Source organism: Emydura macquarii, unplaced genomic scaffold (genome assembly GCF_026122565.2).
Source record: "Emydura macquarii macquarii isolate MOO-44397 ecotype Brisbane River unplaced genomic scaffold, CSIRO-AGI_Emac_v2 contig_2904, whole genome shotgun sequence".
NCBI lineage: Eukaryota > Metazoa > Chordata > Testudines > Chelidae > Emydura > Emydura macquarii.
The window spans coordinates 5715-25470 of NW_027133041.1; the positions used below are offsets into that span (position 1 = coordinate 5715).

Genomic DNA, 19756 nt, shown 5'->3' on the forward strand with positions numbered 1-19756 from the left:
TTTACATGCTGGTGACTGTTTGGAGGTGAATTTCAAGGAAGTGGGGCATCAGTCCAGCTCCTAGTGGGCAGATGTTCACAGCACAAAGACCACCAGAAATGCTGAAAACATATTGACCATCAGAGCATGGAGGAAAAGGAGTGAATTTGGCCAAGGAGACTGAAATCCCTTTGTAGCTGAGAGCTGGTCTGTACAGTTCATGGTGCAATTATATTAATAGGACATTGGCAGAGCTGGGTAGGACTATTGCAAAGCCATGGCCTATGCAGTATATGGTTTGAGACAGAGATAAACTAAAGCACTGGATCTCCTTTGTCCAGCAACTTTCACTAGCATGAAATAATAAGTTATCACATGCAAAAATGTTGTTTTCTAGATGCGAGCAGGTGGAAGATCGGGAAGTGGTAGAGATGTTGCATGAAGTGGAAGAGAACCAAAGTGATTTGTACCAACATGGTATTGTTGCAGAGGAGGCTCCAAAGAAATTTAGAGGTACTGAGAGGCTGTAAAGGGTGAAACTGAGATGTGTCTCTGTGGCTGTGGAAGGAGACAGGTTCTAGCAAATTCACTGAGAATGGTGACTGGGTTGTGATGTATGGCAGTTGTAACAATGGCAAAGTCTGCACTTGAGGGTGGAGTAGAAAAGGGCCTGCCCTGTGAGGTGACTTGACTTTTCATTTCTTTGCTTGTGTAAGGCATGCTATGTGTGTATGTGTCATAACCTTCGCTGTGTTACATCAAAGCCTTTTGTGTATTCATTACCTAGGGGATTTAATAGTTAAGTGAGGGGAGTGGAGCATGGTGGGGGTTGCTCAGAGCTGTGCCACAGAACTTCAATTTTAGTAGAGATGAATTTATCCATCAATTGCTGCACATCTCTGGCAAATAAAACCTTCTCTGTCAGGAGCTGCATAGAAAGCTTTCACTGCTGTAGGAGAAAATCTGCCAGAAAAGTGTAGCTACCGACATAAGGTTTTGTCCATTTGACATAGAAGACTGTTTCCATTGGCTACCCATTGGCACTTATGTTTTCAGATATGATGAATAGTGGTTTAAAAAAGATCATAATTAAAAAATTGTATCCATTGCATCAGATCTACTCAAGATTCATCTCTCTACTAATTTTTGTGTATCTAGACTATCTTTTTTAAAAGATAATTAACAAAACAAGTCTAACTGCTACAAATTCCTGTGAGAGAATAAATTTCAAATCCTTCCTATTCAAAGGGCATAAAAAGCAAACAGTGTGTGGAATTTTGCGCTAAAAGGCAACCTATATTTACAGAGAAATGTATGCTGCATTTTAAAGCCCATTTTCATCAATGTTACCTTAACTATGGAGCAACAACCAGTGGTTCCATAGCATTGAGAGACAGAAAGTTGGATTTAGAGATCTATCAAATCATGATCTGGGGGGCCTGTAGGAAAATTCCTGGCAATGTCTTTGCAGCGCAGCCAAAATCTCTGCCATTGCAATTAGGCTTAACCCTTCCCTCATGTCAGTGCTCTCTAGTGGGAGTAATCAGGTCAATGAGAGGGCCTGTCTGAGAATCCTCCTCTGCCCAGCATATCATGTTTACCCTGGTGTCACAACTGTGATATGCTTTTAATTTGTTTATATACACAGTTTTAGGGGCAACCCTGCTGCGGGGACTTTGTACATTGTAGGTAATTTGGTTAACGGTTTCTGCCACTTCGAAAGGCCCTCAAATGAGTTCTGCATGTTGTACTTTAAAAAGAAAGAGAAAAAAACAAACAAACAACCCTCCCTCCTCCCAAAAATGCCCAAAACACCAGCGTAGCACTAGCACCAAATTCCTGACATGAAATGATCACAGGTCAGCAGTTCCTGGACAGTTTGAACAACCTACCACATGCACGTCAGGGCTTGAATCTGCTTTCTGAATATTCCCTGCCTGGTGAGTGCTAGCCCACTTTATGCTCTGTTTTAATGTATTTTAAAGAGCAACTCCCAGGTTTGTCTCCAAAGCCCTTGTGGGTCCCAGCAGAAGAGCTGTGTGATTAATGGATTTTTTTGTTTGCTGGCAATTTAGAAATATCAGGGGAAAATAGTTTTAGGTAGAACTGAAAATGAAATTTGTCACAGTGTTTGGTGAATCATGCCTTGGGTGGTGGATTCTATTGTTTTAGCTCTCACTAAAGACTGGGGTTTTTAATTGCTCCCACAGTTAGCCTGAACAAAATGGTACTTTATCCACCCATCTGCTTCAACAAGGTCTGTGATTGCCCATAAATGAAAATCATGCTTGCTGGCACCCACAACACCCTCCAGTGTAACAATATGTAGGAGTTAGGTGACAGTATCTTGTGGAAACACTGGTCTGTCTGTGAGAGTAATTAATGTGGTTTGTGGGTATTAAAGCATGGTAAAGAGGCTTTGCAGAACTTGTTGTTTTCCTGCTTTTAAAGGTTTGTGTTCAAGAGTTGTGGACTTAAGTAACCTTTTGATAAAGTTTTTGGTGGTGGGAATTTCTTTGAATTTTTTAGTAGGTTTGAAGCTGTCCCTGTCTCTTTTCTCTATAGCCAGAGACATAGAAGGGGCATAGAGAAGGCGAAAGCAACTAAAGATGGCAGCAGAATATAGATCCCTGCTCTGCTGCCCAGGTCTCTCCTCCTTTGACAAAGATCCCAGCTTTCATCAGAGGAAAAACTCCTCTTGCAGAGTATGGGAGGGATCATTAACGGTGACTATCCAAGGGCAGGGTATGCTTGGCCTCCTCGTAAGAGGCAGAGAGAAGAGGAAACCGCAGCAAGTAGTGGGGCTGGAGCACAGATCCTAGCTCAGCTGCAGAGACCTTCTCCTGTCTTTGACAAAGATCCACAATAGGGCTCCCAATGATTGAACTAAGGATCTCTTGTACCATGGGGTTCTCAGCAGGGAAAGAACTCCTGACTCAGTGTGGGTGACGTTAATGGTGGGGGTATTTACGGAGGATATAACTGCCCTCACCATTCCCTCTTCCAGGATCCCCCCAAATATCCCTCATTCTCCATTCCTTACATAACATAGACCAGAAGGGGCTCCCCATGTCCCCTAGTAACACCTCTTTGTAGCAAGAGGTACATCCCATGAGTACTGGCTCATCAGAGCCGGACATCCCTACCAGCAAATTGCTGGAGAAGCTCTCTGAGCAATAGAACTGGCACCTCAGCTCTGGAAACAGCTTCAGGGACAAGTTTTCTTCTTCCCAATGTTAGAAGGGGACAAGACGAAGAGACATAAATCCCTGGAGTTGTGTCAAGAGCAGGGACATCATCTCCCCCTGTTCCTTAATTCTTCCTCATTCCATGTGGGGACAAACAGGCATGAGACTGCTGGGAAAGTGTCTGAAGAGAATATTTGAGTAAATAACAACAATGTATTTTCTTCTTTGTTTTTTTTACTAGATTCTTTAAATCAGGAGCAGGAGGATGACCCTGAGCAAGCCCTAGAGGCACAGGAGAGAGATTCTGCCACAGGTATTTCCTCCTATAACCCTTCCCTCCACACCTGTAGGTAATTGGCCAAATTCTCATCTCATTTACATCCATGAAAATCCAGAGGAACTTCATCAACATGCCTCTATTACAAAAACAACGAGAGTTCTGTAGCACTTTAAAGACTAACAAATTTAATTTCAGCAGGCATAAGCTTTTGTGGGCTTCAGCCCACTTCCTCAGATGCAGTTGGTAGAAATAATACAGCAAATATTGGCAACATAGATAGGAGGCAACATATACATATCCAAAGGTATACTGTCTAAACTCCTACATGCCACAGGAGACCACAACTCTGCTACCCTTGACTCATCCAACAATATTGTAAATCTGTCCAGTTATACACTCAACCCAGCAGAAGAATCTGTCTTATCTCGGGCACTATCTTTCTGCCCTACCAGCCCCACACACATGATACAATTCTGCGGTGACCTGGAATCCTACTTTCTCTGTCTCCGACTCAAAGAATATTTCCACCACACCAGTGAACAACACACTAACCCACAGATCCCTTCCTACCAACGCTACAAGAAAAAGAATTCCGCAGGGACTCCTCCTGATGGTCGAAACAACAGACTAGACTTTTACATAGAGTGTTTCCGCCGACGTACACGAGCTGAGATTGTCGATAAACAACACCGCTTACCCCATAACCTCAGCCACGCTGAACGCAACACCATCCACAGCCTCAATAACAACTCTGACATCATAATCAAAGTGGCAGACAAAGGAGGCCCCATTGTCATCATGAATATATTGGATTACGAACAGGAGGCTGCCAAACAACTCTCAAACACCACATTCTACAAGCCACTACTGTCCAATACCACTGAGGAATACCAAAAGAAACTAAAACATCTACTTAATAAACTCCCTAAAGAAACATAGGAACAAATCTACACAAACACAACCCTTGAGCTCCGACCAAGGTTATTCTATCTACTACCCAAGATCCACAAACCTGGGAATCCTGGACGCCTATCATCTCAGGCATTGGCACTCTCACAGCAGGACTGTCAGGCTATATGGACTCTCTCCTCAGGCCCTATGCCACCAGCAATCCTAGCTATCTTCGTGATACCACTGACTTCCTGAGAAAACTACAATCCATCAGTGATCTCCCAGAAAACACCATCCTAGCCACTATGGATGTAGAAGCTCTCTACACTAACATTCCACACAAAGATGGACTACAAGCCATCAGGAACATTTTCCATGATGATATGGCACACCTGACAGCTGAACTTTGTGACTTTGTTCTGACCCACAACTCCTTCAGATTTGGAGCCAATCTATACATCCAAGTCAGTGGCACAGCTATGGGCACCCGCATGGCCCCACAGTATGCCAACATTTTTATGGCTGACCTAGAAGACTGCTTCCTCAAAACTCATACCCAAACACCTCTTCTTTACCTACGCTACATTGATGACATTTTCATCATCTGGACCCACGGGAAAGAGTCCCTCGAAGAATTCCAGTGGAATTTCAATAATTTCCATCCCACCATCAACCTCAGCCTGGACCAGTCCACACAAGAAATCCACTTCCTGGACACTACAATACAAATAAAGGATGGTCACATTAATACCACTCTATATTGAAAACCAACAGACCGCAATACGTATCTTCATGCCTCTAGCTTTCACCCTGGACACATTACACGATCCACTGTCTACAGCTAAGCCTTAAGATACTACCGGATTTGCTCCAATCCCTCAGACAGAGACAAAGACCTACAGGATCTCTATAAAACATTCTTAAAACTACAGTACCCACCTGGAGAAGTGAAGAAAAAAATTGACAGAGCCGGACGGGTACCCAGAAGTCACCTACTACGGGACAGACCCAACAAAGAAAACAACATTACACCACTGGCCATCACCTACAGCCCCCAGCTAAAATCTCTCCAACACATCATTAAGGATCTACAGCCTATCCTAGCAGATGATCCCTCACTCGCTCAAGCTAAGGGAGGCAGACCTATCCTTGCTTACAGACAGCCCCCCAACCTGAAGCAAATACTCACCAGCAACCATACACCATACAACAAGAACACTAACCCAGGAACCTATCTCTGCAACAAACCCCGTTGCCAGCTCTGCCCACACATCAACTCTAGTGACAGCATCACCAGTCCTAACCACATCACTCACATCATAAGGGGCTCATTCACCCGCACATCCACTAATGTTATATATGCCATCATGTGCCAACAATGCCCCTCTGCCATGTACATTGGCCAAACTGGATTATCACTTCACAAAAGGATAAATGGACACAAATCAGACATAAAAAATAATAACATCCATAAACCAGTCGGAGAAGACTTCAATCTCCCAGGACACTCTGTCTCTGACCTGAAAGTTGCTGTACTTCTACAAAAAAATTTCAAAAACAGACTGCAAAGAGAAACTGCTGAGTTAGAAATGATCTGCAATCTTGACACATTCAAACTGGGTTTAAACAGGGATTTGGAGTGGCTATCTCATTATAAGGAGTAATTTGCTCTGATCACCCATTCTCACCTCCTACTCAATGGTTGTCATTAGGCATCAAGTACCCGGCTTTCATCCACCTACCCCATTGTTGTCTATGCCTTTGGATATGTATATGTTGCCTCCTATATATGTTGCCAATATTTGCTGTATTATTTCTACCAACTGCATCTGAGGAAGTAGGCTGAAGCCCACAAAAGCTTATGTCTGCTGAAATTAAATTTGTTAGTCGTTAAAGTGCTACAGAACTCTGTTTTTGCTGTATACAGACTAACACAGCTACCCCTCTGGAACTCTTCTCTTACAAGGTTCCAAGGTAGCAGGGCCCTGTACTGAACTGTTGGAGAACCTGGCTCATGGGCAATGTTCAGACCCCGGCCACCCTAAATGATAAGACATGGTTTGACCAGGGTAGGGAGAGCTGGATGTGATCTCTGAGAAGGAAGGGGAGGTACACTGGTCCTGGTACCTTTCCCCTCACATGGTCCCACTGATTTCAACGAAACTGTGAGCAGAGAAGAACTACTAAACATGAAGAAGGTGGCAAAATCTGCTTGCTGGTGATTCGCACTCACTGGTACAAAAAGAGAAACCGAGAAGAGGAAATAAAGGTCTATATTGTGAACTGGCCAACACAGCTGAGCTATCATGGGGTTCTGGTAATGTGCTGCTGGTAGAGGCCAGCTGTAAATTACTGCCTCCCACCAGCACAAGGACAAGGTTGGAAGGGAACTGTGCCTTAACCCTTATCTAGAATAGAAAAAGTTGTATGTTCAAACTAAGGTAGATGCCTAAAGTTAGCAAACCTCATCAGAAACACCATTTGCCACCTGGTGTAGATGCAGCTTTACACCTTTTAAAATGGGCTAACTGATGGGTCTCAATCCTAGGGCCCTGTGCAGACTAGATGTTTTGTTCCTCTTGTAATAGGAGTTAATTGGTTGCTAATTCATTTGAGTAAACAAACATGATCATAAATACTAAGCAGACCACTTGGAATATTTCATTCAGACATAAACATTTGTTTTTCTTTCATATACTGAGTGCTGGATAATAGCAAGAGGAGACTCTATCCTCAGGCCCGGTCTACACTGAAAACACAGATTGACCTAGCTAGGTCATTTGGGGGAGGGTATGAAAAATTCACACCCCTCAGTGTTGTAGTTAAGCCAGCCTCATACCCAGTGCAGACGTGGCTAGGTTGACAGAACAGTTCTTCCATCAACTGAGCTACCATGGCTGGGGGTGGTAGAAACACCTCTTCCATCAATCTAGGAAGTGTCTGCAGCACACGTAGTGCAGACATGGCCTGAGTAAACTCTACTGGCACTTTAGAAGAGCAGCTGTTTGCTAAACTGCAGTAGGAGCAACTCTGTATCTAGCCACGTGCACATAGAATAACTGCAAACTCTGCTCTCCTCAGACCTGTTGCACTCTCTCCAAGTTCCATGCAAGTTACTACATCTTTTCTTTTAACAACTATTTTGTTATTTTTATGTCTTTTCCAGGTGAGTTTCATTCCTAGTTAGGGCCAGAGGTTACTAGTATGGAGTCCACCATGGCCCTCATCACTCTAGCATTGTGGCTGGTTAGGCCTCATCTTTCTTTCTCTTTCCTTTTTTGGGCTGAAACTATCCACTGAATTTCAAAAATTTGTGAATAGTTTCAGTGAACACGAAAAATACATATTTCAGAGAATTTACTATTTGCTGAATACATTTCGCCCAGCTCTGTTCAAATGTTCTGGTCTTCAAGCCTGCCTCCCATTACTTGGTGTGTTATCACCTGTTGGTGGGCGATTATTTGCTTCCACCTGGCCTCTGTGCAGCGAAGGTTGTCAGGTGGCTGGATAGCTCATCCAGCTCCATATCATAGGGCAGAACCCATTGTGGACATCAAACAGTGAACACTTTATCCTTGGATAAGTCGGGTCCTATGTCCTCTGATGAGCTGGGATCAATTCACACACCCACAGCTGGGTACTACATACAGTTATCCGTGCCAATGAAAACTCAGATTCAGTTTCTTCAATGCAAAGCTATTTATTTGAAGACTGGCATTATAGGTAAACAGCAAGGATTACACAATGCCTCTCCTTAGTCTCAATTCCCCAAGCATAAACCCTCAGTAACTATGCTGGCCCTACACAGTATCCTGATTAGCAAACAAAGCAGATATAGCAACCAGTATTAGACGGAGACTGCTCCTCTTCTTTCTTCCTCCAGGTACTTGGTCTGTTTCTCATCTGTCCCTCATCTGTCCAACAGTATTACTAGCCTCTTTAGATATATGTATGCAAGACCCTCTAGCGTGATATTTCCCAGTACTTATACCCTTTTCCCAAAGGTGTCACATGTCCCCAAAATATGCTCAGTAGCACATCAACTGGCATATCTTGATTAATTCATATTTTGGGAGGGAGCTACAGGGAGCAGCTGACATTCACTGACTCCTTAACTATTCACCCAGGCACCTGATGTCACGCTGTTCTACAGGGTCAGTTAGTCCCAGATTCACCATTACACATCTCCACATGTACACACTAGGCGAACTGGCCACTGGCTGACCATAATTACTGGTTTTCCACATCAGCACAGCTACACACACACAGGGCCCCTTGGGTAAATATTTATGGCTCATGTCAATGCCAAGTGCAAGTTCGGCCTTCCAGTGATTTTCCACTGCCTAATGCTAAGAGGCGCTGCTCCCAGAATCCCCTAGCACTCAGACCTACCAAACGTGTCCATACTAATTCTACATAGTAATTCAGCACCATCCCAACATTCTCAGTCACTGGTAATGGGCTGTGATGTCTTTCAATGCTCTGTTAAACGGTTTGGAATCAGTGCAGATCCTTGGTTTACCTGAAGGTTTTCTAACCGTTACTAGATTGTTGATCCACTCTGTGCTAGTTTCAATGAGTGTAATGATGCCTCTTCTTTGCAGGCCTGCTAGATCCTTCTGCAGCAGTTCCACCAAGGCAACTGGAGCTCTGTTTCAGTCATTTCCTGGGCTCTATGTGGGGGTCTGTTTCTAACTTCAGCCTGCCCTGCAGGTGCCCATCGCCTTGAAATATGTCTTTTTATTCTGTTACGATACTGTACAGGGCCCACAGCCACTGTTCTTCCTCCTTTCTCACCATGAGATATTCTGGTGTCGTACTGAGCTCAGACTCACGACTTGCACTGCCCTGTTGCTCTGCAGTGGGTTGGACTCCTGGTGTCAGTGTCACAAGGTGTACAGATCCCCATGCTGGCTCGTCAACCAAAGGATTAATGGAAAACTGACTACCTGCTCAGCTGAGGCTGATTGATGGCCTCTCAGCAGCTGTGAGGATAAAATGGCTGTAATGGCTGCCAGAGAGATGGAGGGACTAGAGGAGATCCCTTCAGCAGACCAGCAAGGAGCTGCCAGGGAAGTTGGCCTTCCAGAGAGGGAGAACAAGGTTGAGAAGCTGGGGAAAGCCTACAGAGGAGGAGAGCTAGGAAGTAGCTCAAGGAGCATCAAGGGATTGAGAGGAAATGTATCTAGCTTCTTCAAACAAGGGTGCTGAGCTACAACTTTGGGAGTGGGTGGACCTGGGTTTCCTACCACCTCCTGCAGAAGGCCAAGGAAAGACTTTGAAGCTAAAAGGCTGTGGACATATGGGGCCTAGAACTCTGTACCCCCCGCTGGGTCCTCAGGACTCCTGTCTTTTTATTACCCCCAAAGGGCTGGGACTAATAAGGACCCGGCTGGATGGCTGAAGTCATAATTGATAGACAGTGTGTAGGCGGAAACTGAGTCAGAGTTGGAAGAACATCCCACATGGCTGCATGACGAGCCACCAAGTTGAAGGCAGCTCTGGAAAAATAACTACTAAAAACGCCAGGCAATATAGTCTCTTGGTTCACATCTTTCTTATCAACAACTTGCATTTTGCAAGAATGGTTTTATTGTACATCATCAGCACTTGTTCACATTTCTCATGCACATCTTAGTAAGATTACTGAGAGCAATATGTGACCAGAGAGGTAAGGCTTATTCAAGCGTTGGATGAGCTTTGGAACAGTATGTTCTTTTCAGTGTCCTAACACATGAACTCCAGTTGGTATACACAATACATTGTAGAAGAGCCTCTCTCTTTTTTGCTTTGGTTGCCATCTTTCTGATTGTGACCCAAACCTTAGTTCAGTGTCCAGGTGACCTCAAAGTATACCAGGTTCCTCTGAACAGCAATACCTTCTCCATCCAGTGTGAATGTTGGACTATAGTTGAACCTTCTACAATTATGGTAAAGAAGGTGGACTTTGTTTTTGCTGGATTCAGCTGGAATTTATGTTCCTAATTATTTCAAAAAGCCTGATAGTCCAGATGAGAACAGCAATAAAACTAGAAGTTTTCATATTGAGCCCTGGGGACATCCTGTCTTCAGTGGCTCTTCTCCCTGGCCTCAACCCCCTCTCACCTCACCTACCCTATCTTCATTTATCCCCTTGTCCCTAATCTCCCCTTAATGATTCAGAAGCATGTGACCATGAGCAAAACACCCACCCCGGAGTATGTTGGGCAGTGTCCTTTGCCTAAAGTTCTCACCTTAGAATAATAGAATCATAGGGTGAGAAGAGACCACAAGAGTCATCTAGTCTAATCCCCTGCCAAGATGCAGGATTTGTTGTGTCTATATCATCCAAAACAGGTGTCTATCCCGCCTCGTTTTGAAAACCTCCAGAGAAGGAGCTTCCACACCTCCATAGGCAGATCTGTTCCATTGTCCTTCTGTTCTTCCAGTTAAGAAGTTTTTCATGAGATTTAATCTAAATCTGCTCTGCTGTATTTTGAACCCATTGCCTCTTGTCCTGCCCTATGTGGCAAAAGAAACCTACTTTTCTCCATCTTTTTTTATGGCAGACTTTCAACTTCTATATGCCCCCCTTAATCTCCTCTTTTCCAAACTGAACATACCCAATTCCTTCAGCCTTTGCCCATATGGCTTGCATTCCATCCCTTTGATCATCTTTGTCGCTTGTCTCTGGATCCTTTCCAGTTTCTCCACATCCTTTCTATACCTTGGTGACCAAAACTGGACACAGTACTAGAGCTGAGGCCTAACCAGCACTGAGTAGAGCGGTTCTGTCACCTCCCATGACTTGCATGCTATGCCTCTGTTAATGCAATCTAAAATTGCATTTGCTTTTTTTTGCGACAGCATCACATTGGTGACTCATATTGAGTTAGTGATCCACCATAACTCCCAGATCTTTCTCAGCAGTGCTGCTTCCAAGCCAGGTATCCTCCATTCTGTATTTGTGCATTTGGTTTTTCTTCCCTAAGCATAGCACCTTACATTTGTCTTTATTGAATTTCATTTTGGAATGAGGAAGTCCAACAAACAAAAATTCCTTTAATGTGCCACTCTCTCCCTCCACTCACAGTTGTTGTCCTTGGTCAGTGAAGACCCAGAGTTCAGAGATGCATTTGCATGAGTTCACCTCCCACCGCGGCAAGGATGGTATTCTGAGGGAGGTTGTTAATATTGTGAAGTAGGGTAGGGCTCAAATTTACTTTAGCCATCCAGCTACTGTGAGGGTAGGCTGGCTGGAAACACTCTCGCCTAGGCCCACAGCACATGCATGTTTCAATTTCTTTTGCTCATGAATGTTTGCAAATACTTTTTTAGAAAGCCAAATGTTTCCTTTAATAGATATTTTCAGTATTGATTAGCCAAGGTGAATAAACCCCTCCCCACCCCCAGCCCCACATTATAAGAAGGTTGATTTTTAAAAATGCTGTTTTTGAGGGGCTGTGTCTAGGGAACTCCTTGCTTAAATGACCCCCAAAATTGGGTCACTAACCCTACCTTATTCCCCCATGAGACACAATAAATTTGAAGACATTCTGAGCAAACGTGCAGATCTTAGAGCACTTAGAGTCAACATTTAAGCAGAAAGGGCTTCTCAGTCCACACTGTAGCAGAGCTGGTGCTCCATTATAATAACTGTAACTTCAGTAAATCTTCATTCACTAAATTGGTTAATGGGTATCAGGTCCAAATACTGTAACACTGCGCTGGAGTCATTACCACAGCAGGACTTGCATGGAGGTGTTTTAGCATCGGTTCCCCATGCTGCAGTGTGGGTGAATCTGCTTTGTGGGTAATGACAATATTCACAGCTCCCCAAAAGGACAGAGAATGCAGCATCAATGAAGGGACTGACTTGGTCTGTGGAAAGTGAGCAAAGCCACCGTGCTCTCAGCTACACCTATAAAAGACAATTCATAGCAGAGGGATGGAGGAAGCTATGAGGAATCAAAATAAGTCTTCCTGCATGGAGTGATCTGTGCTGACTGCTGAAAGGGAAATAAGGGGCCAGATCCTCAGGATGAGCCATTGGTGCCCAGCACAACTCAGGGAGAGGGATGTAGGCCACCTTTCCAGCTACACGATCCTCAGAGTGCTAGGCACCAGTCTGATTCCAAGCAGTAACTAAGAGCAGCCAACAGGTCATTCCAGCTGCTGGGATCACCATGGAGAAAGGATCCTGAGGTTATGTCCCCTCCCCCAGCAGCTGTGAGCTGGGATGTCATAAAGCTGGTGATGCTGAATGATTCCCCTAAGGGAAATCTTCAATTGGCCACTTAAGCCAGTTTTAAGTGGAATTTGCACGCTCTGAGGATAAGGATTAGGCCCAAAGAATGCAAACCAACCTAGCCTTAATGGACTTCAAAATGGGCCAAAACTATGTTTAGTTTGCATGGAAGTAATCCCATTGGCTTTACTGTTGTTGTACCAAGATAAGAAAGAAAAGAATCGAGTCCAGGATGCATAGTGCATCTGTCACTTACTGGGTACTGCTTTTCTTTAAATTACAATTTCCATTACATAACTCTGCCAACATCAGCCAGCCTAAGGAATTAGTAAACTGTATATAAAGTAAAACTAAATTTCCAGAGTAGAAAATTGTGTATTTTAACTTCCTTCTACAGAAAGAAGTAAAGCATTTCAAGATATTCTGTCCAGATTAAACCTGGAGAAGCACAGAAGCAGGAGGATCAGGTTGACGGATGTCTTGGAAATCTGCCTAGAAAGCATTCAGAACAGGACTCCAGAGGCTTTAGGTGATTTACCTTGGCATTTCCTGAGGAAGATCATGGCTCTGAATGGGACAGCCAGAAATACCAACATTGGGCACAAGGCACTTGCAGAAGAAATGGGTGATGATAACGAGGAGCTGCATATTGATGACAATTTCTGTTTTAGTGACACTGAGATGAAAGTTTCTCTGCACCCCCTGGATGTTCTCTGTGCTGTTCTGCTTTGCTCAGACAGTTTCCTACAGCAGGAGATCCTGGCCAAAATGTCTATGTGCCAGTTTGCCCTCCCTCTGCTGCTACCCGCCCTCGACACCCCCAAATGCACCCTAATGCTGTGGGCCATGAGGGACATTGTGAGGAAGTGGAGGCCACACTCCCTTGCAGAGAGCAGAGGGTTCAGAGAGGAGAGTCTGGTGCTCACGGCAATGCCAACCATTTCCTTTGTGCGGCTGGGGAGCTGCAGCTTCTCCAAGTCCAAACTCCTCAATGAGGTTCTCAGCCCCTCCCAGCAGCACCACGATTTCTTCATCCATCAGGACATGGAGTCTGGGAACTTCCCTCGGGAAATCGCAGATGGGCTGGTCGAGATTTCCTGGTATTTCCCTGCTGGAAAGGAGAACTCAGATCTATTCCCAGAGCCCTTTGCGGTTACAAATCTGCGTGGAGACATTGAGTTGCAGTGGCTGCAGTTTAGCTTTTTAACAGAGATATCTTCAGCAGTCTTCATATTTACTGAGAGCATCAGTGAGAAAGAATACACATTGTTGTCATCTCTGAAAGAATCAACAGCTAAATATTACTTCATCCTCAACTGTAAGAATGAGAAACGCCAGGAAACTCTGGGATTCCTTAATAAGCTGGTCTCAGTGCTGAAGCTGAGCAAATCACAACTCCTGGTGAAAGACAGCACCACCAATAATGCAGGATTTGTGAAAAAGGTGCAATCCATCCTAAGAAGCCTAGTGAACTCATCTCCCAAGACAATGAATATGGAAGCCATGGCTGTGATGGCACGTGAACTAGGAATCCAGGTGGATGAGGACTGTCAGGCATGTCAGCGTGCACAGAAATACGCTGAAGAAATCACTGCAGAAATAACAGACGTGGCAAAATACAAAAAGGAAATGCTGAGACTCCAAGGGGATCTATGGAAAAATTTGGCTAAAGTGGAAAAAGAGCTGTGCCGAATGAAAAGGCAAGGGGATATGGCCAGTGATGACTATAAATCTGAGCTGAAACAGAAATGGTTACAGATTCGCAGAAAGCAGCATCAGTGTGACCTTACTAGTGGTTTGACTAAGTTTATCAATGGAATAGGACAGTTGTCTCCAGTGGAGAAACATTACTTCCTGAAATGGATGAAATTTAGCCTGGATAACACTGCTAGGGGGAATCTTTCTAAACTGCAGGGAGAATATAAAAAGAAATGTAAAACTCCAGGAGTAGACCAAAAAAAGCTGGAAGAATTAGATAAATTAATATCTGATAGTTCCCTTGGGGTTGAGCATTTCATGCGTGAGTTGGGGCAGTTTTATGAAGCAGAATGCTCAATGGTTAAAGAAGGCAAAATGGCAGAAAGCCAAAGACAATTCATCCATCTCCCAGGCATAGCAGCTGACCTGATGCTGGAAGGGTTTCCTATGGAGCTGATAGATGGAGATGCCTCCAACATCCCCATGAACTGGGTAACAGATGTTCTGAAATGTCTCCAAGACAAGACTGGGGGAAGATCCAGAATGGTGGTTATAACTGTGCTGGGAGTGCAGAGCACTGGGAAATCCACCCTTCTCAACACCATGTTTGGCCTGCAGTTTGCAGTGAGCAGTGGCCGATGTACGCGAGGAGCCTTCATGACACTCATTAAAGTTACAGAAGCTGTTCAGAAGCTATGTGGCTGTGATTTCATCCTGGTGATAGACACCGAAGGTCTGAAGGCCCCTGAACTAACAGCACTGGAAGACAGTTATCAACATGACAATGAGCTGGCCACCCTGGTGATTGGATTGAGTGACATAACCATTGTTAATATGGCCATGGAGAATGCTACTGAAATGAAGGATATTCTGCAAATTGTGGTCCATGCCTTTCTCAGGATGGAGGAAATAGGACAAAAGCCAAACTGCCAATTTGTGCATCAGAACGTCAGTGATGTGTCTGCTCATGATCAAAACATGAGGGACAGGAAACACCTCCTGGAACAGCTGAATGAAATGACCAAAGCTGCAGCAAAGATGGAAAAACAAAGTAGGGAAATGGCATTTTCTGATATTATGGAGTATGATCCAGAAAAACACAATTGGTACATCCCTGGGCTGTGGCATGGAGTCCCTCCCATGGCGCCAGTGAACATTGGATACAGTGAGAGTGTGTGTGAGCTAAAGAAATACCTGTTTGAATTCATAAAGGATCGTTCACTGAACAGATCTGCCAAGGACATTCCTCAATTTATTGAGTGGGTGAGGAGCCTGTGGAACTCAGTGAAACATGAAAACTTCATCTTTAGCTTTAGAAACAGCCTTGTAGCTGAAGCCTATAACCTGCTGTCTATGAAGTACTCTGAATGGGAATGGGGTTTCCGCAAGGAGATGCATCTCTGGTTATCCAAAAAAGAAACTTTCATCCAGAATCAGCATCCAGAGAAATTAGAGGGTGATCTTTTAAAGAACTTAAAAATCGAGGCACAAAAGAAACTACTGAAGGAAGAACAGAAGCTCTTGGATAATTTAGAACAGTATTTTAAAGGTAAAGCTGCAAATTTGAACCTGATAGAAAAGTACAGAGAAGATTTCAAAAGGAGTGCAAATAGCCTCAAAAAAGAACTTGAAAATTATTCTGTCAGTAAGTGTGAGGAAGCTATTCGAATCCGAAGAGGACAGTGCAAGATAGACACTATCCAGTCTGGGTACAAGCTGACAATTGAAGGGAAAGTTGACAAACTCTTGGATAAATGCCGGAACAGAAAACATAAATTAGATATTGAGAAACTGAAAATAGAATTTGAAACAATGTGGAGAGAAACCTTGTCAGAGTTAAATCTCAGTAGTTTACAGAAATGTCGAGTTGATAAAGATATGGATTTCCAGCTGAGAAAGGATCTGGAGAACCGAGGGAGTGCCATCAATCAGATGTTACAACAGGGAAAAAGCCTGCGGTGTTATGGAATGGAATCTTTTAGAATGAAAAAAGATTATTTAGATATAAATTTTATGAGAAAATTAGTCGAATACCTCTCACAGGAATGTCACTCTAAAACTGAAGCGTTTGCTACATCTTTAATGAATGAATGCAAGAAATACATTGAAGAAAAAGTTAAATCCAAAACAGACTATGATGAAACCTACTGTGGAGAACTGCTGCGTATGGTTAATGAGAGGTTAGAACAGGAGGATATTAAGAAACTTCCCACTACTCCTTGTTTTGAAGTTGATCTGAAGCTTCACATTTTGGGGGAAGCAGCTCATGCATTTCAGAAGATGCATGAAGATTTTATCAAAGAAAATGACCCTCTGCAGCGTCTGGAGAACCTGAAACCTCAGTATTTCTCCATATTTACTGCTGTCTATTTGGAAAAGGATGAAAGCCAAATGAGGGCCATGGATTTCTGCGATAAGTGTCTCAAACCTGCCCTAGTGGACTATGTCAACCAAAGACTTGGACCTGAAATAGTGGACAATTTTCTTGTCAGCGAAAAGGCCATTGAATATGCCAGCCGAACCTTTTTCCAGTTCTTTTTGTTAAAGGAGCTGCTGGAGGAGATGAACTTTGAGAACTATGTGAAATACAGTGGATGCTATGAAGAGTTTGTCAAATCCTGGATCCAGAGACGTCTGTTAGGTCACTATGGAGGGAAGAAAAGTTTGGGAGATTTGGAGAAAGGGATTCTCTCCACAATAATAAATAAAATCAAGGATGTTCTGAAAAACTCTATAAATGAAAACAATAACACAGTCTCTGCCTTTCTAGACAGCTTTTGCAAAGACCTGCAGCAGGACCTGGTCATTTCCAAAGATAGCTTAGTTGGAGTACAGTTTAAAAACACAGCAAATATCAAGCAGCTTTCTGATCATATTCAAATCTTCCTTCCGAAGCTGGAAGAAGAAATCTTATCCCAGTTTAGTGGTTTGCAGCTTGAGACCAAACTCTCCAACCTGTCAGTGAAGCCCCAGGATGAAATCTTCAAGCGAATGTTTGGCTGTGGGAAGCAGTGTCCATTCTGTAAAGCCCCCTGTGAAGCAGGAGGCACTGAGCATAAGGAGCATTTTGTATCAGTCCATCGACCCAAAGGATTAGGGAGGGTCAGGAATCGGGATTCACAAAAGCTTGACCATTCCATATGCTCCTCTGATGTGGTTTCCAATTGTAGTTTCCAAAATGTAGACACAGCAGGGAAATTTCATCCCTACAAAGATTACCGCCATTACTACCCAGACTGGCTCATTCAGCCTGACACCAGCATTGATGCTTCTGATTACTGGAAATTTGTTTTCAAGGAGTTCAATGACCAGTTAGCTGGAAAGTATCATGCTAAGGCAGCAGATCTCCCAGGAGACTGGAAAAATATAACTAAAGAGCAGGCACTGCAGGGCCTAAAGGAAGTGTTTTACATGAAATAAGAGACAGGTCGAGAGTCTCTTTGAATAGGGCACACTTCAACAAAACAAATCCCTTAATTTTAAAAAATGGAATATGAAAAAATTGGACATCCTGTACCTGTTTTTTATTCAAAAGTAAGAAAATCAATTGCAGTTCACATTTTCCAGATAGTGCAGGGCTGCTGCACAGGAACAGCCGTACCAAACCAAACTGATAGTCCCTTTGTCACTGTCGCCCTGCTGAATCAGAATAGAACAACAGCCCATCTAGCCTGGTATCCCACTTCCCTGCTGTACTGGATCAGTTCAGTGACCCATGCTGTCTCTGACAATGGCCATTACAAGATGCCTGAGTGAGAGGTGCAAGAAACCATCTAATGGAAATTATGTAGAAATTTATGCAACCCCTTGTAGGGGAAGCTTCTTCCTAACATAACCAGATGGTTTCTAATTTGTGCAATTCTTTGAATTTTTATTGCTTGAAATATTCGATTTGTGTAATCACTGAATAAACAGACATTACACATGGTTTGGGGGCTTCCTGAGCTCAGGAGCTCCACATTTCAGGCCTGATGCTTTAGATGCATAACTGAGCACCTAATAGATGTGTGCAACTGCTGCGATTACATGTGCAATCTGGGTTAATTTCTAGAAAGCTGATCACATTAATGAACTGTGAACATAATTACACATTTTACTCATGAAATTGGGTTTTTCCCTGAAAATCTAATCCTGTATCTTTGTTTGTGATTATAGGCCCAGATGCACAAAGGTATTTAGACTCCTAAACTGAAATCAATGAATGTTAGGAGCCTAAATAGCTTTGTGGGTCTGGGCCGTAATAAAGGCTCAGTTCTGGTGCCTTCTTTATCACAAGTATGACTTTACTACTGTATGTCAGCAGTCTCACTGACTCCAAAGAGACTGTTTGCATAGTTCAATCTTATCTACATGAGAACCAGTGCATCAGTATAACCTAGAGTGTGAATTTAAACTGATTTGGCTAAAACAGTGCAAAACCTTTGTGTGAACACTCCTATTTTAGTTTAATGAAACATAGTTTAAATTGACTGGGAACAGATTTATGGTAAACTGAAATCAGCCAATATTAGAGCATGCATGGTGGGTGTTGCACCAGTTTAAATATATTGATTTTAAAAACAATTTAAGTTGTATCAGTGAAACTTTCTCATGTCGACTATGACTACCATTCAATACAAGGACAAATTCAAGGCCTATGTACTATGTGGAAGAAAGTAATTAGTTTAGAATAGGCTATGAACACAGATAAATGCTTAGCATATATTGTAAGTGTTCAAACTGAGTATCTCTTCCCAAGACCAGAATCAGTTGAAAACAATTAAATTGCTCTATTTTGAGCATGCTTGTCATCTACTCTCTTGATTGGGCATTAAGAGATTTGTATTTTTGTTTTGTAATCATGTATAGGAAGAAAATCATTTACATTTAAACAAAATAAAATTCTAAAGTAGCTTCTTTGGTGGTGGCTTTATTTATTTTGAAATATTCCCTTGGAACTTTTTGTTTTATTGAATGCTGGAAGGAGAGCTATTTGGTGAGGTTATGAAACATTTCAGGAGATGTGATGTTTCCAAAGTATGAACCCAAGATCCCAAGTGATACAGGGACCCTTAACATTAGAGTCAGCTCTCTAAGATGCCTGATGCTATTATACAGCTGGTAAGAATGGCTAAACTCATGAATAATGGGTTTCATTTTGCTGAATAGGTTCTATTGCAATATAATTGTTAAATAATATTAAAGGCTACATCCAGATTGGGCTCTGTTGTGCTAAATGCTATATACATATAATTATTGCCAATTTTAACTAAATCATGATTTAGAACTAAATAAAACTAATTCCCCACTTTGCTCATCACACATTTTAAACAAGATATAAAGATATCCTTGCATTCACCCTGCCCACAGTGTGTTGCGTCTTTGTAATAGTTATTCTCCTGACATGTCTGACAGACCTGGAATCTCCTGTATAACCCAGTTGCAGAGACATATGCCAATTCAAATGCCCATGATTTTTTAAAACTTGTTAACAAACTACCTGAACATATGAAA

At 43.0% G+C, this 19756-nt stretch overlaps 1 protein-coding gene across 1 annotated transcript; it reads left to right on the top strand.

Moving 5' to 3' along the window:
• The first annotated feature begins 398 nt into the window (after window positions 1–398).
• LOC137167274 (up-regulator of cell proliferation-like) lies at window positions 399–19109 on the top strand. The gene is made up of 3 exons (XM_067569367.1): window positions 399–492; window positions 3409–3480; window positions 12963–19109. Exons 1-3 carry the CDS (start codon window positions 411–413, stop codon window positions 17681–17683), a joined length of 4875 nt encoding a protein of 1624 aa, XP_067425468.1. The 5' UTR covers window positions 399–410; the 3' UTR covers window positions 17684–19109.
• Window positions 19110–19756: the final 647 nt, after the last annotated feature.

Coding starts and splice junctions, on each gene's coding strand:
- LOC137167274 (XM_067569367.1), top strand. CDS start 411: ATGTTGCATGAAGTGGAAGAGAACCAAAGTGATTTGTACCAACATGGT. Junction 493..3,408: donor GGCTCCAAAGAAATTTAGAG/GTACTGAGAGGC, acceptor TTTTTTTACTAG/ATTCTTTAAATCAGGAGCAG. Junction 3,481..12,962: donor GGAGAGAGATTCTGCCACAG/GTATTTCCTCCT, acceptor TTCCTTCTACAG/AAAGAAGTAAAGCATTTCAA.